Source organism: Dioscorea cayenensis, chromosome 9, assembly GCF_009730915.1.
Source record: "Dioscorea cayenensis subsp. rotundata cultivar TDr96_F1 chromosome 9, TDr96_F1_v2_PseudoChromosome.rev07_lg8_w22 25.fasta, whole genome shotgun sequence".
NCBI classification, from domain to species: Eukaryota; Viridiplantae; Streptophyta; class Magnoliopsida; order Dioscoreales; family Dioscoreaceae; genus Dioscorea; species Dioscorea cayenensis.
In genome coordinates this window covers 2,271,780-2,284,782 of record NC_052479.1, presented here as the reverse complement: position 1 = coordinate 2,284,782, position 13,003 = coordinate 2,271,780, and the positions used below count along the sequence as shown (strand labels likewise).

The 13,003-nt window shown below is 35.4% G+C and overlaps 1 protein-coding gene across 1 annotated transcript; it reads left to right on the top strand.

Moving 5' to 3' along the window:
- Positions 1 to 317: 317 nt before the first annotated feature.
- On the top strand, positions 318 to 12,659 carry LOC120268982. Its single transcript, XM_039276260.1, has 3 exons — positions 318 to 1,956; positions 2,089 to 3,146; positions 12,514 to 12,659. Exons 1-3 carry the CDS (start codon positions 541 to 543, stop codon positions 12,650 to 12,652), a joined length of 2,613 nt encoding a protein of 870 aa, XP_039132194.1. The 5' UTR covers positions 318 to 540; the 3' UTR covers positions 12,653 to 12,659.
- The last annotated feature ends 344 nt before the right edge of the window (positions 12,660 to 13,003 follow it).

Genomic DNA, 13,003 nt, shown 5'->3' with positions numbered 1-13,003 from the left:
AATTGAATTGAAAAAATAAATAAAATAACAACTTTCTAAAATCAAACGCATATATAAAATTTTTAGCATAGTTCAATAAAATCATAATCAAACTAACCGAACTGAATTGATTTGGTTCGTTGAATTAGTTTTAAAATGTTAATCATTAGAAAATTACAAAAGGCAAAATATATATATACACACATATGGATTTTTGCAGAGAGGTCCATTAATTTATAAATTATATGGTAATGTTAAAATTTTGAAGAATACAAGGGGATAAATGCAAAAATGACAAAATACAAATACAGACAAATATTCTCGATTTTTCCTTTTGTTTCTTCGTCGTCCCCAAATCATCATCATTTTGCGTTCTAGGGTTTCCAACAATCTCCAATCATCCCCTTCGATTTCCCTTGTTTTCATCTCCAAATTGATCTTCATACTGTTTCCATAGGTTTGTTTAGGGTTCCTGAGGTTCTGGGATTTCGATTTCTGGTTCTAGGGTTAGGGTTTTCCAGTTTGGGTGGTCGGGGATTGGAGAACTAGGGTTTGTGGATAATGTGTATACTGTGCGTGGTTCAGCGGTGGTCGCGAAGGCTGGCAACGATGCTGCCATGGCTGGTGATCCCGTTGATGGCACTGTGGGCGTTGTCGCAGCTCTTGCCACCGCATCTGCGGTTTGAGATAACGTCACCGCGTGTTGCTTGTCTCAGCGTGCTCCTTGTGACGGCGTTCTGGTATGAGATTCTCATGCCACAGCTATCTGTTTGGCGAGCTCGCCGCTCGGCTCGCATCCGTGAGCGGCGTCGTGCTGAGGCGCTTGAGCTTCATAAGCTCCGGAAGACGGCTACTAGATGCTGCCGGAATTGTCTGACGCCGTACAGGGATCAGAATCCTGCTGGTGGGCGGTTTATGTGCTTTTGTTGTGGACATGTGTCGAAGCGCCCTGTGCTTGATCTTCCTGGTGGGGTGGCTCCCAGCTCAGGCATCCATGGTTGGATTTGTGGGCAGGATTGGGCGGCGGAGGGTAATGGAAATTGGAGTAGCCCTGTTCCGAGGTATAGGGCTGGAAATAGTGATGGGGGTGATGATCGTTGCATGACGGAGAAGTCTTATTGTGGTGCTTTGATCTTTGTTTGTAAGTTGATGTCTTGTTTCTTTGTGAGTGTTCGGTGGATTTTGAGGAAGATTTTCAGAGGTGGTTCTTTGAGTGAGGATGCGGATGATGGGGATAACAAAGGGTTGTTGAGGAGAAGAGAGAATGTTGGGAATTGTCAGGAGAGTAGAAGTGAGAAATCTAGAAGGAAAGCTGAAGAGAAGAGGCAGGCCAGGTTGGAAAAGGAAATGCTGGAACAAGAGGAGAGAAAGCAGAGGGAAGAGGTTGCGCGATTGGTGGAAGAAAGAAGGAAGTTGAGGGATGAGATTTTGGAAGCTGAGAGAATTCATTCGAGGGGCCCCGGGCATGATGGGGATAGAGAGAAGAGAAAGGAGTCTGACAAGAAGAGGCAAGAGAGAAGGAAGGACAAGGATAAGGACAAGGGCTCGAGTAAAAGCAACTCTGATGTTGAGGAATGTGAGAGGAGAGCTAGTAGAGAGAATGAGAAGAAACACGAGTTTGATAAGAAGAGTGAGAATGAGCGGAAGGAGACGATAAAAACAATGGCAGACAAATATAAACTGCAGGCATTGGAAGCTGGAAATGTGACAAAAACAGCGACAGGAAGCCGACACAAGTATTTTGATCGTGTGAAGGGATCTTTCCTATCATCTTCGCGAGGTTTCAATGGGTCTTACCTTTTTGGTAGAAATGCTCAAAGTGCTGCTGTTGCCAAAGTGAGCAAACCTTCAACTGGATACATGGATCACACACAGAGTTCTTCTATCAGGAAAGACACTCAATTTGCCAGTCATGTAGCTGGAAAATCCACTTTGACTCCAGATGATAGGATCTCAAAGTCAAGCTTCAACAAAGCTGTGAGTTTGCTATCCATACTTGTCCAGTTTTATGTTTCCATATGACTGCTTTGTTTCAAGTATGTGCATAATTATAGACTATTTTAGTATCGCATACCTTTGAACATTATTGGCCCCTTATCCTCTTTCTAGGTTGGATCAGAGGTGAGGGCTCAGCAGGCTCCGGCTCCTAAGAAATCGTGGCATCATCTGTTTACCTGTTCTTCAGCTGTTTCTCCATGTAATGATATGAATAACACCAACTATTTGAACCCAAATGGCTTGTCAGAAGCTCAGAGTTCACAGATGACTGATCAAAGAGCGTTGCATCGTCATTCTGTAGACAACCAAATCAAACCCATGCAACAGTTGCCTTTTAGCATCTATCCTGCCGTGAGTGGCTCAATTGGTGACGATAGGAGTTGTCGTTTATCGCCTTCTGACCCTATATATAATGGACAAGAAGTAAATTCTACACTGGAAGAAGCAGAAATTTTTGGAGAACCATGCTATGTCCCTGATCCTTCTGTCTTACTTGGCCCAGTTTCTGATTCACTGGACATTTTTCCTCCAGACTTGGTTTTTGGCTATGATGCACAGAATAAGTTAGAAGAACCGCCATACCTAGAAAGTATATCTACCCTTGCAGATGTGAGCAAGCCATCTCCAATAGAATCACCCTTTTCCAGATCACGCATCTCTGAACATGCTGCAATTGGCCAGCCTCCACAGACCAGGAAAGCAAAGAGTGAGGCAAATAGTCCAAATGAACAAAATACATGGCAACTGTGGGGCACTCCATCGGCTCAAGATGTGCTGGGTTTGGTGCCCAGGCCTTCTAGTCGGTTTTCACCTCTTGGGCTTAAGAAATCAAACCAAGATGATATGGTGCATCCCTTGGCGAACAGTCCTATGATATCACAAGCTGCAGTGAAAAATCATTCTCTTCCCAGCAACCACTCTTCTCTGAATGCACATGGTGCTAATTATCAGAATGATGGGACGTTTAATCCATTTGGTCATGCTTTAAATGAGAATGAAATATGGACACAAGAGAGTCTATTCAAGCCAATGCCAGTTAATGAAGAAAGTCATATGCTTCCCCTTAATATAATGGATAAATCTGCTAGGAATGAGATGGGATATCCCAATCTGAACTGCACAGAAACTGGCCTTCCTTTTGATCTACCTTCTGCGAATCGTTGGTCCAAGTAAGTAATCTATAGTCCATATGCAATGTCCCAGTCTGGTGTTATTGATGAGATATGCCTGTTAAGTTTATCCCTTTTTTACTGTTCCTTCTTTTTGAGTTTATGATTGACAGAGTATACCTCCTATCATTCTTTGGGTTCTTGATATTTTATCCGGACATAGACATTAGCATTTAGCTTCCCAATTTCTGCTTGTTCATTCTGGACCTTACCCAATGAAATACTGAATTGAAGACTCCAGACTTAATTATAACTTGAAGAAAAACAAAATTAGAACTGTGGATTTACTTCTCCTAGCTTGATATGCGCATGACTCTAATGCTATGCCATGTCTATAAGCCAATAATATAAAGGAGAGCATGATACAGAGTTTAGTTTTGGCTTCTTATCATAGTCTATCTGAAATTTGAAGGAAAGGATATATTTTTATCTGCCAAATATGATTATAGCCAAATCATTAAGGAAAACAGGAATGCAATTTACTTTCAGCCGGTGAATTAAATTCTTTGAACACGATTTAGAAAGAAAAACATAATGTGGCAATTTTGGGAAGCATCACAATGTGCACTGTGCATTGATTGAGGAGGCTTGAGCGAAGTGTCACTTTGCTGTATAGCTTTGATCTTCAACTCGTTAAGTCATCCAAATCTTGACTTGCCACTTAACCAAAATTTTTAAAATATACTTTTACTCAAAATGGGCATGTAGGCTCAACCTAACATGCTTTAATATATTTCCCCCGCAAGCTTAATGGTTTTGTCACTTTTGTGTCTTATGTTAGCCTTTCTTAGGTGAGGCTTTTTCTTGAGTTCCTTCTTTTTATTCTTTGCTCTCTGCCTTTCATAAAGGTTTATGCTCTTAATTCATAAAAGCCTATCTTCATAAGAAACCTTCCATACTCTTTAATCCTAAATAATTTGTTCGTCTTAGAGTTGTAGATTTTTAATTTTCAGTCTTTTCCCTTTTCCTTCATATTCATTCCAGCCTTGTTTGGGGTCTTGGGAGACTGTCAATGTCAATTGAGCTTTAATCACTTGATTATTGGTGAAGGTCACTCTAGATCTATCTCAGTTTTCAAGTTTTGTATTTATCTTCTTCCTTTGATTTATTTGTTATTGGTTATCGGACTTGATTTTCTAAACCTATTTTGATATTGAACTCTCTAAAAGAACTATTGGACATTGTAATTAAAAGCGCTATGCGCCCTTAAGGCACTGAGACATTTTATTGCCCGAGGTGAGAGGCGCCACGACAGGCACACGTCCAAGCAATGTAAAGTGTTAGTTAATAAATAATTACTATATATATATTTATATAAATTTTGGAATAATTTAAGTCAAGCAAAGCAAAGCATTAAGTTAAACAAATCATAACATAAAGTCAAGAAAAACATTTCTTAGATGTCTAGAACTAGAGTTTTTAGAGTGCAAATTTTATCTTCTTGAGTCATTTAATTCTAAGCATCATCATCCTCGTCATCTAACCTAGCTTCAACTCTTTCACTAGATTTAGAGTGTAACTTTTGTTACCTCTTCAATTTTCTCTAATTAATAAGTTAATCTCTTAATTCACTCATTATTTTTTAAAAAAATTACCAGTATACTTAAGTCGCCTAGTTTTTCTCTCTTAAATTTATTTCCTTCCTTATGAGTAAGTGTGTCTTTTTTTAAAATCCAAGGTAGTCAAATCAAGATTCGAATCGTTAATCGAAATTCTAAATTTGTGAATCGAATCGTAAGATTCGGTTCAAACATTTCAAAGTCATATATATATTAACATGATTATATAAAAAATAAAAAAATAAAAATTCTAAGTCATGAATTAAATATAAACTAGTTTGGAAGACAGTTTCTTAGTTTGAGATCCTGTTTTGAGCTTAGAAGACATTTTCAAGTATTAAGCAAACCTATATATATTTAAAAAAAACATTAGTTATTTCAAAAATAGTTCAGATTTAAAAATTAATAGAATAATCACAAAAAGATTAAATTATGTTAAAGATTAGTTTTTAAATTAAAAAGATTTCTTTCCATAACAAGAGTTTTAAGATAACAAATTAATTTGATATTAAAATTAAAAAAAAAAGCATTATCTTTTAATTAATCTTTGAATTTGTTTTTGGATAACAAATTTAAAGATTAATTAAATAATCACTAATTTAAAAAGCTTTTATAATAATTAAAATAGTTGATCGCATACATTATAATAAAGAATTTAAGAGAAAAAGAGAAGAATGTCAAGAAAGATGAAGAGATGGTATAAAATGCCTTTGTTGAGGATGTTGGAATAAAACAACAAAACTTATTCTTCCTCCTATGTTTCTTACTCTTTTTATTCTTCCTTTTCCTTTGATTTTCTTTTTTTTTTAATTCAAACTTGTATTAACTAGGAATCGTTGATCTTCTCGGTTCATATCGATTCGACCGATTCGAGACAGATTCAAACGATTCATTCACGTTTCTAGATCAATTTCGATTCTTTTAAAGGTTCGAACCGTTATGGATGAAAAACTATATGAATCGTAAGATTCGAGAACCGTATGATTCTAACTACACTGTTAAAATCACCTAGTTTTTCTCCCCTAAATTTATTTCCTTCTTTATAAGTAAGTGTGTTTTTTTTAAAATCACCTAGTTTTTCTCACCTAAATTTCTTTCCTTATTAGTATGTGTGTTTTTTTAAAATTATTTAGTTTTTCTCCCTTAAATTTACTTTCTCCCTTATTAGGTAATGTGCCTTTTGTAAAGTCACCTAATTTTTTTCCCCAAAATTTATTTCCTTCCTTATTAGTAAGTGTGCCTTTTTAAAATTCCAATTAACACTAATTGAAAGCATTGAATATAAAGCTAATAGCCAGAAAAAAGGACAGGTGTGCCTTTTTTATGCTTGGCACCTGGCAAAAAGCACTTGCCTAAGCTCGCCTCATTGAAGGCGCCTCACCCAAGGGGTGTTGAGGCGTTGGGGCCTCGCCTAGTCTCACTTAAGCGCCTAGGCGAGCGTTTTTCTCGTTTTTAATTACACTAGCATTGGACTTGTAATGCTCTGCTGATAACTAATTTTTTTTTTTTATGGTGCTATCATTAAACTGTAAATTTCGCCTTCCCCAATTTCTCTGTTTCTTTGGCATTGTTTGTGTTATATGATGTTGGAACTTTTGATCTGTTATCATTTGTCCATTAACCTTTTTATTAGTGTGGATTAACTTTCCAACACTTTCCAATCACCTTTACATGTGCACATCAGAGCTACATTCTCTGAGAACATCTACAAACAAATTCAGGTCTGCTTTAAAAGAATGAGAGCTGACATTATCCAATCCAAACCTAATCATGAATCCTGAACCACCAAAACTTTTGGACAATAAAATCCAATGTTCAACTTTCTTCCTCAAATTTATTTTTTGTGAAGTATGACATGAGATCAATTAAGCATGGTCAACCTGAGATCTTATGGAACTTTTTATTGTTAAATATGTGATATTGGCCATCATTCCTATCAACGTGGCTAGTAGATTTCCCTACTTTCCATATAACAGACGCAAATTCCAGTTTGTGTCTTGACATTTTTTATTTTCCTTTTTTTTTTCTTCGAGGCCTATCTCCTTTACGGCTTTGTATCTTCTGCTTAGTTAGCCGCAGTTAAGGCTCTTTACTTTTATGATTCTCTAGTTTTCATCACTTTTTCTTTCTAAAATATTTTCCAAAACAATGATAGCAGCAACAAGCCATTAGTTTTAGGGTCGACTACATGAATCCATCTCTTTCCTTTTGCTCTACCAAGGACCAACGGGCGAGATAAACTTAGCTCGGATATATAATTTTGTAAGTTTCTGCATATTTTAGGTCTACTTTTTCTTTTTCTTTTTCTTTTTCTTTAACCCTCCATATAGAGAGCTTCCATCTTTCTTATGGTACATCTACCAATCGTCTAAGGGATGAACCCATTTTTTTTCTTTTACCTTGGCTCTTGGACTTCATTCGCATTCACCATCATCTTATTAAGTGTGGTGGTGTATCCAGGACAGTCAGTTTAAAGCATATATTGAGGCTGTAACCTTGGCATCTCATGACCATACCATTTTGATTTATTCTTAATGGGTGCCGCTTTCAATATATTCAGGATAAATTTATTTATTAATATTTTTATCCTGGTAACACCTTACATCTATCTCAACATTCTCATCTCAGCAACACTTAACCTTTGACTAAATTGTTTCTTAACCACCCAACATTTTGACCTATACTTCATATTTAGCGTAACAATTTGTTCCATAAAACTCATCTTTCAACCTAAGAGTTATTTTATGATCACATAAAACTCCAAAATTTCACCTCTATTTTACTCATCTTGCTTTAATCCTATGTGTGACGCCTACAAGTTTAGTGATCTCTTGGATGATAAAGCTCGAAAACTTCTAATAATTTTAGTATTACCCGTCTTAACCCCTTGATGCAGGACAGTAGGCTAAAAAAAAAGTTGATTTGAGTCGAAGATAGGTTACTAGCATTATACTGGTAAGAATTATTCCTAAAAATTTATAAGCATCACATCTAAGATTGATTTGCATCTCATGAAACTTTAAAAGAAGACAAATTTTCAGTATGTATTCATTGCCTTCCTTCTTTCATCAATGCTCTTTTTATAAAGACCTATAGTATATTATCTAAAAGACCAAGACTTGTAAATTCTCGCAAAAACCCAAGTGGTGATCATGGAAGCCAAAACCTTAAACACTCTAATAAATATTTAAAACTTCTAAGACAATTTAAAAGACTTTTGATTTTGACTGGAAACTAAAAAGGCACTTGATTAAAACGAACAGAGTCTTTAATCTCTGGTTTCTTTTTCCTCTGGTAAGTCTTCAAGGGATGATTCCATCTTGGATCACCTCTCTCATATCTACTCACTTTATTATTAAAAAAGGAAAAGAATCACTTTACTATTTCTAATTTTTCAATTTTCTTTAGTGGTGACTGGTGCGCCTAGTGTTAATCGGGCGTGCACCTGTACCTTGCGCCTAGGCCCCAGGACCCCCTTATGCCTAGATGCGCCTTACGCTTGTGACAACCTTGGTCTTATGTTAGCCCTTTCACTAGTTCCTTCTTTTTATTCTTTGCTCTCTGCCTCTCATAAAGGTTTATGCTCTGACTTCATAAAAGCCTATCTTCATAAGAAACCTTCCATACTCTTTAATCCTAAATAATTTGTGTCTTAGAGATGTAGATTTTTAATTTTCAGTCTTTTCCTTTTTCCTTCATATTTATTCCAGCCTTGTCTGGGGCTTGGGAGTTTGTCGATGTCAATTGAGCTTTAACCACTTGATTATTGGTGAAGGTCACTCTAGATCTATATAAGTTTTCAAGTTTTGTATTTATCTTCTTCCTTTGATTTATTTGTTATCGGTTATCTGACTTGATTTTCTAAACCTATTTTGATATTGAACTCTCTAAAAGAACTACTAGATAGTGTAATTAAAAGCGTTGGGCGCCTAAGGCGCTAAGACATTTTATTGCCCGAGGCGAGAGGCACCACGAAAGGCGCACGTCCGAGCAAAGTAAAGCGTTAGTTAATAAATAACTACTATATATATATATATATATATATATAATTTTTGGAATAATTTAAGTCAAGCAAAGTAAAGCATTAAGTCAAACAAATCATAATATAAAGTCAAGAAAAACATTTCTTAGATGTCTAGAACTACTCAAGTTTTAAGAGTGCAAATTCTATCTTCTTGAGTCATTTAATTCTAAGCATCATTATCCCCGTCATCTAACCTAGCTTCAACTCTATCACTAGATTTAGAGTGTAACTTTTGTTGCCGCTTCAATTTTCTTTAATTAATAAGTTAATCTCTTAATTCACTCATTATTATTTAAAAAAATTACCAGTATACTTAAATCACCTAGTTTTTCTCTCTAAATTTATTTCCTTCCTTATGAGTAAGTGCCTTTTTTAAAATCACTTAGTTTTTTCCCCCTAAATTTATTTCTTTCCTTATGAGTAAGTGTGCTTTTTTAAAATCACCTAGTTTTTCTCACCTATGTGTGCCTTTTTTAAAATTATTCAGTTTTTCTCCCTTAAATTTACTCACTCCCATATTAGTTAATGTGCCTTTTGTAAAGTCAACTAATTTTTCTCCCTTAAATTTATTTCCTTCCTTATTAGTAAGTGTGCTTTTTTAAAATTCAATTTACACTAATTGAAAGCATTGAATATAGAGCTAATAGCCAAAAAAAAAAGGACATGCGCGCTTTTTTTATGCCTGGCGGCTGGCAAAGAACACTCGCCTGGGCTCGCCTCATTGAAGGCGCCTCGCCCAGGGGGTGTTGAGGCGCTGGGGCCTCCCTCGCCTAGGAGAACGTTTTTCTCACTTTTAATTACACTGGTATTGGACTTGTAATGCTCTGCTGATAACTGATATGGTGCTATCATTAAACTGTAAATTTCTCCTTCCCCGATTTCTCTGTTTCTTTGGCATTGTTTGTGTGTTATATGATGTTGGAACTTTTGATCTGTTATCATTTGTCCATTAACCTTTTTATTAGCATGGATTAACTTTCCAACACTTTCCAATCACCTTTACATGTGCACATCAGAACTACATTCTCTGAGAACATCTACAAACAAATTCAGGTCTGCTTTAAAAGAATGAGAGCTGACATTATCCAATCCAAACCTAATCATGAATCCTGAACTTCCAAAACTTTTGGACAATAAAATCCAATGTTCAATTTTCTTCCTCAAATTTATTTTTTGTGAAGTATGACATGAGATCAATTAAGCATGGTCAACCTGAGATCTTATGGAACTTTTTATTGTTAAATATGTGATATTGGCCATCATTCCTATCAACGTGGCTAGTAGATTTCCCTACTTTCCATATAAAAGACGCAAATGCCAGTTTGTGTCTTGACATTTTTTATTTTCCTTTTTTCTTCGAGGCCTATCTCCTTTACGGCTTTGTATCTTCTGCTTAGTTAGCCGCAGTTAAGGCTCTTTACTTTTATGATTCTCTAGTTTTCATCACTTTTTCTTTCTAAAATATTTTCCAAAACAATGATAGCAGCAACAAGCCATTAGTTTTAGGGTCGACTACATGAATCCGTCTCTTTCCTGCTACTCTGTCAAGGACCAACAGGCTAGATAAACTAAGCTCGGATATATAATTTTGTAAGTTTTTGCATATTTTAGGTCTACCTTTTGCTTTTCCTTTTCTTTAACCCTCCATATAGAGAGCTTCCATCTTTCTTATGGTACATCTACCAATCGTCTAAGGGATGAACCCTTTTTTTTTTCTTTTACCTTGGCTCTTGGACTTCATTCGCATTCACCATCACCTTATTGTGTGTGGTGGTGCATCCAGGACAATCGGTTTAAAGTATATATTGGGGCTCTAACCTTGTCATCGCATGACCATACCATTTTGATTGATTCTTAGTAGGTGCCGCTCTCAATTTATTCTGGATAAATTTATTTATTAATATTTTTATCCTGGTAACACTTACATCTATCTCAACATTCTCATCTCAGCGACACTTTACTTTTGAGCAAATTGTTTCTTAATCACCCAACATTTTGACCTATACTTCATATTTGGCGTAACAATCTGTTCCATAAAACTCATTTTTCAACCTAAGAGTTATTTTATGATCACATAAAACTCCAAAAGTTTGTTTCTATTTTACTCATCTTGCCTTAATCCTGTGTGTGACGCTTACAAGTTCAGTGATCTCTTGGATGATAAAGCTCAAAAACTTATAATAATTTTAGTATTACCCATCTTAACCCCTTGATGCAGGACAGCTGGCTAAAAAAAAAAAGTTGATTTGAGTCTAAGATAGGTTACTAGCATTATACTGGTAAGAATTAATCCTAAAAATTTATAGGCATCACATCTAAAATTGATTTTCATCTCATGAAACTTTAAAAGAAGATAAATTTTCAGTATGTATTCATTGCCTTCTTTCATCAATGCTCTTTTTATAAAGACCTATAGTATATTATCTAAAAGACCAAGACTTGTAAATTCTCGCAAAAACCCAAGTGGTGATCATGGAAGCCAAAACCTTAAACACTCTAATAAATATTTAAAACTTCTAAGACAGTTTAAAAGACTTTTGATTTTGACCGAAAACTAAAAAGGCACTTGATTATTACGAACAGAGTCTTTAATCTCTGGTTTCTTTTACCTTTGGTAAGTCTTCAAGGGATGATTCCATCTTGGATCACCTCTCTCATATCTACTCACTTTATTACTAAAATCACATTTTATATATTCTATTTTTGCCTGGCTTAACTTGAAAGCCTTGGACTTTAAATTGTCATCTTCTTTACTCTGGGCCACATCATCTGCAAACAACATTCACCAACGGATCTGATCTTGAATATGCGTAGTTAGTACATTCATAACTTAAGTAAACAAGTAATGACTTATTGTTAAACCTTGACATGGACCTATAATAGTGTGGAACTCTCTAGTCTCTTCTCCTACCATTCTAATGACAGTGACAAACTATTATACATAACTTTTATTAGGTCTATGTATTTAGTAATAGCCTTTTTTTATTATTTTTTTAATCTACCAAAGGATCTTCTTAGGTATCTTTGTCCTATGCCTCTTTTAAATCAATAAAGATCATGTGCAAATCTTTCTTCCTATCCCTATATTTCTTCATTAAATGTCTGAAATAATTTTCAATATGATTGGTAATAGCAGGAGGAAGCTACTTATTTCTTGGGCACAACTGGTGACTAATAACTTGATAAATCAGATCCAACCTGGCTCTGAAATAGATTTCGACCATCGAGAATAAGCTTTTGTTGGCTGGTCTTGTGCAAATCATAAAAATTAAGTATTCCTGGCTGGTTTTGTGTAAATCATTAAATTGAGTATTCCTGGCTGGTTTTGCATTAATCATAAAATTGAGTATTTCTGGCTGAAATAGTCACAAAGATGAGTTATTGAAAAAGGAAAAGAATTGAATAGAATCAGGTCCTCAAAATCAAAGATATTTGTGATTTGAATAATGCTATAATGAGCAGATTTCACGAAATTTGACACGAATGCTGACCCTGGCGCTGGGAATGCTAATCTCAGAGCCGGGGTTAGCATTCATGTTAAATTTCGTGAAATCTATTCGTAATGTAGCATTACTCTTGTGATTTTGGATGGTGAACAAGAATTCCCGTAAGAAACTCAAGTTGATGTTGTAGTGCAGTACTCTTGTTTCTTCTCATTTCATTTGACATCACTGATTAAATTTATGTTTCCCTCTTTCAAATATTGCTTGCTCCTTAATGATTCCATACGATATTTACGGTGCAATCAAAATCGACTTATCATTGATCTCGTTTAACATTGCAGGAAAGATCAGGCTCCTGGAAACTCAATCCCTGCACAGCATACTGAAAGCCTGTTTTTAGCCGGTCCTGATGTACAGTCAGTTTGGGACTTCAATCAAAAAGGAAAGAATATATCCACCATACCATCATCATACAAGTGACAAAACAGGTATATGTAAGTAGAAGTGGCCTGTCTCATTTTGGAAATGAGAGGTCAGGAACTAGTTTTTTTGTTTCTTTGTTTTTTCCCACCTTTTTTTTTTCTGTATCTTTCTTAAAGTAAATGCAGTTATGCCTTGGTTGAAAGAATTTTCAGGTCACATAATTCACATATCTTCCTCTGCTAATGTCTATTGTCTATATTAGAATATAATTCAGTGCTAATATTAGTTTTAAAAATAAAAATAAAATAAAATCTTGGAGTAGCCTCTGATAATGCTAATGAGATATCTGCTTAACATTCTGGTTCTTCACCATTTGATTGGAGGGTTGAAATTTCTTTTTGCTATTTT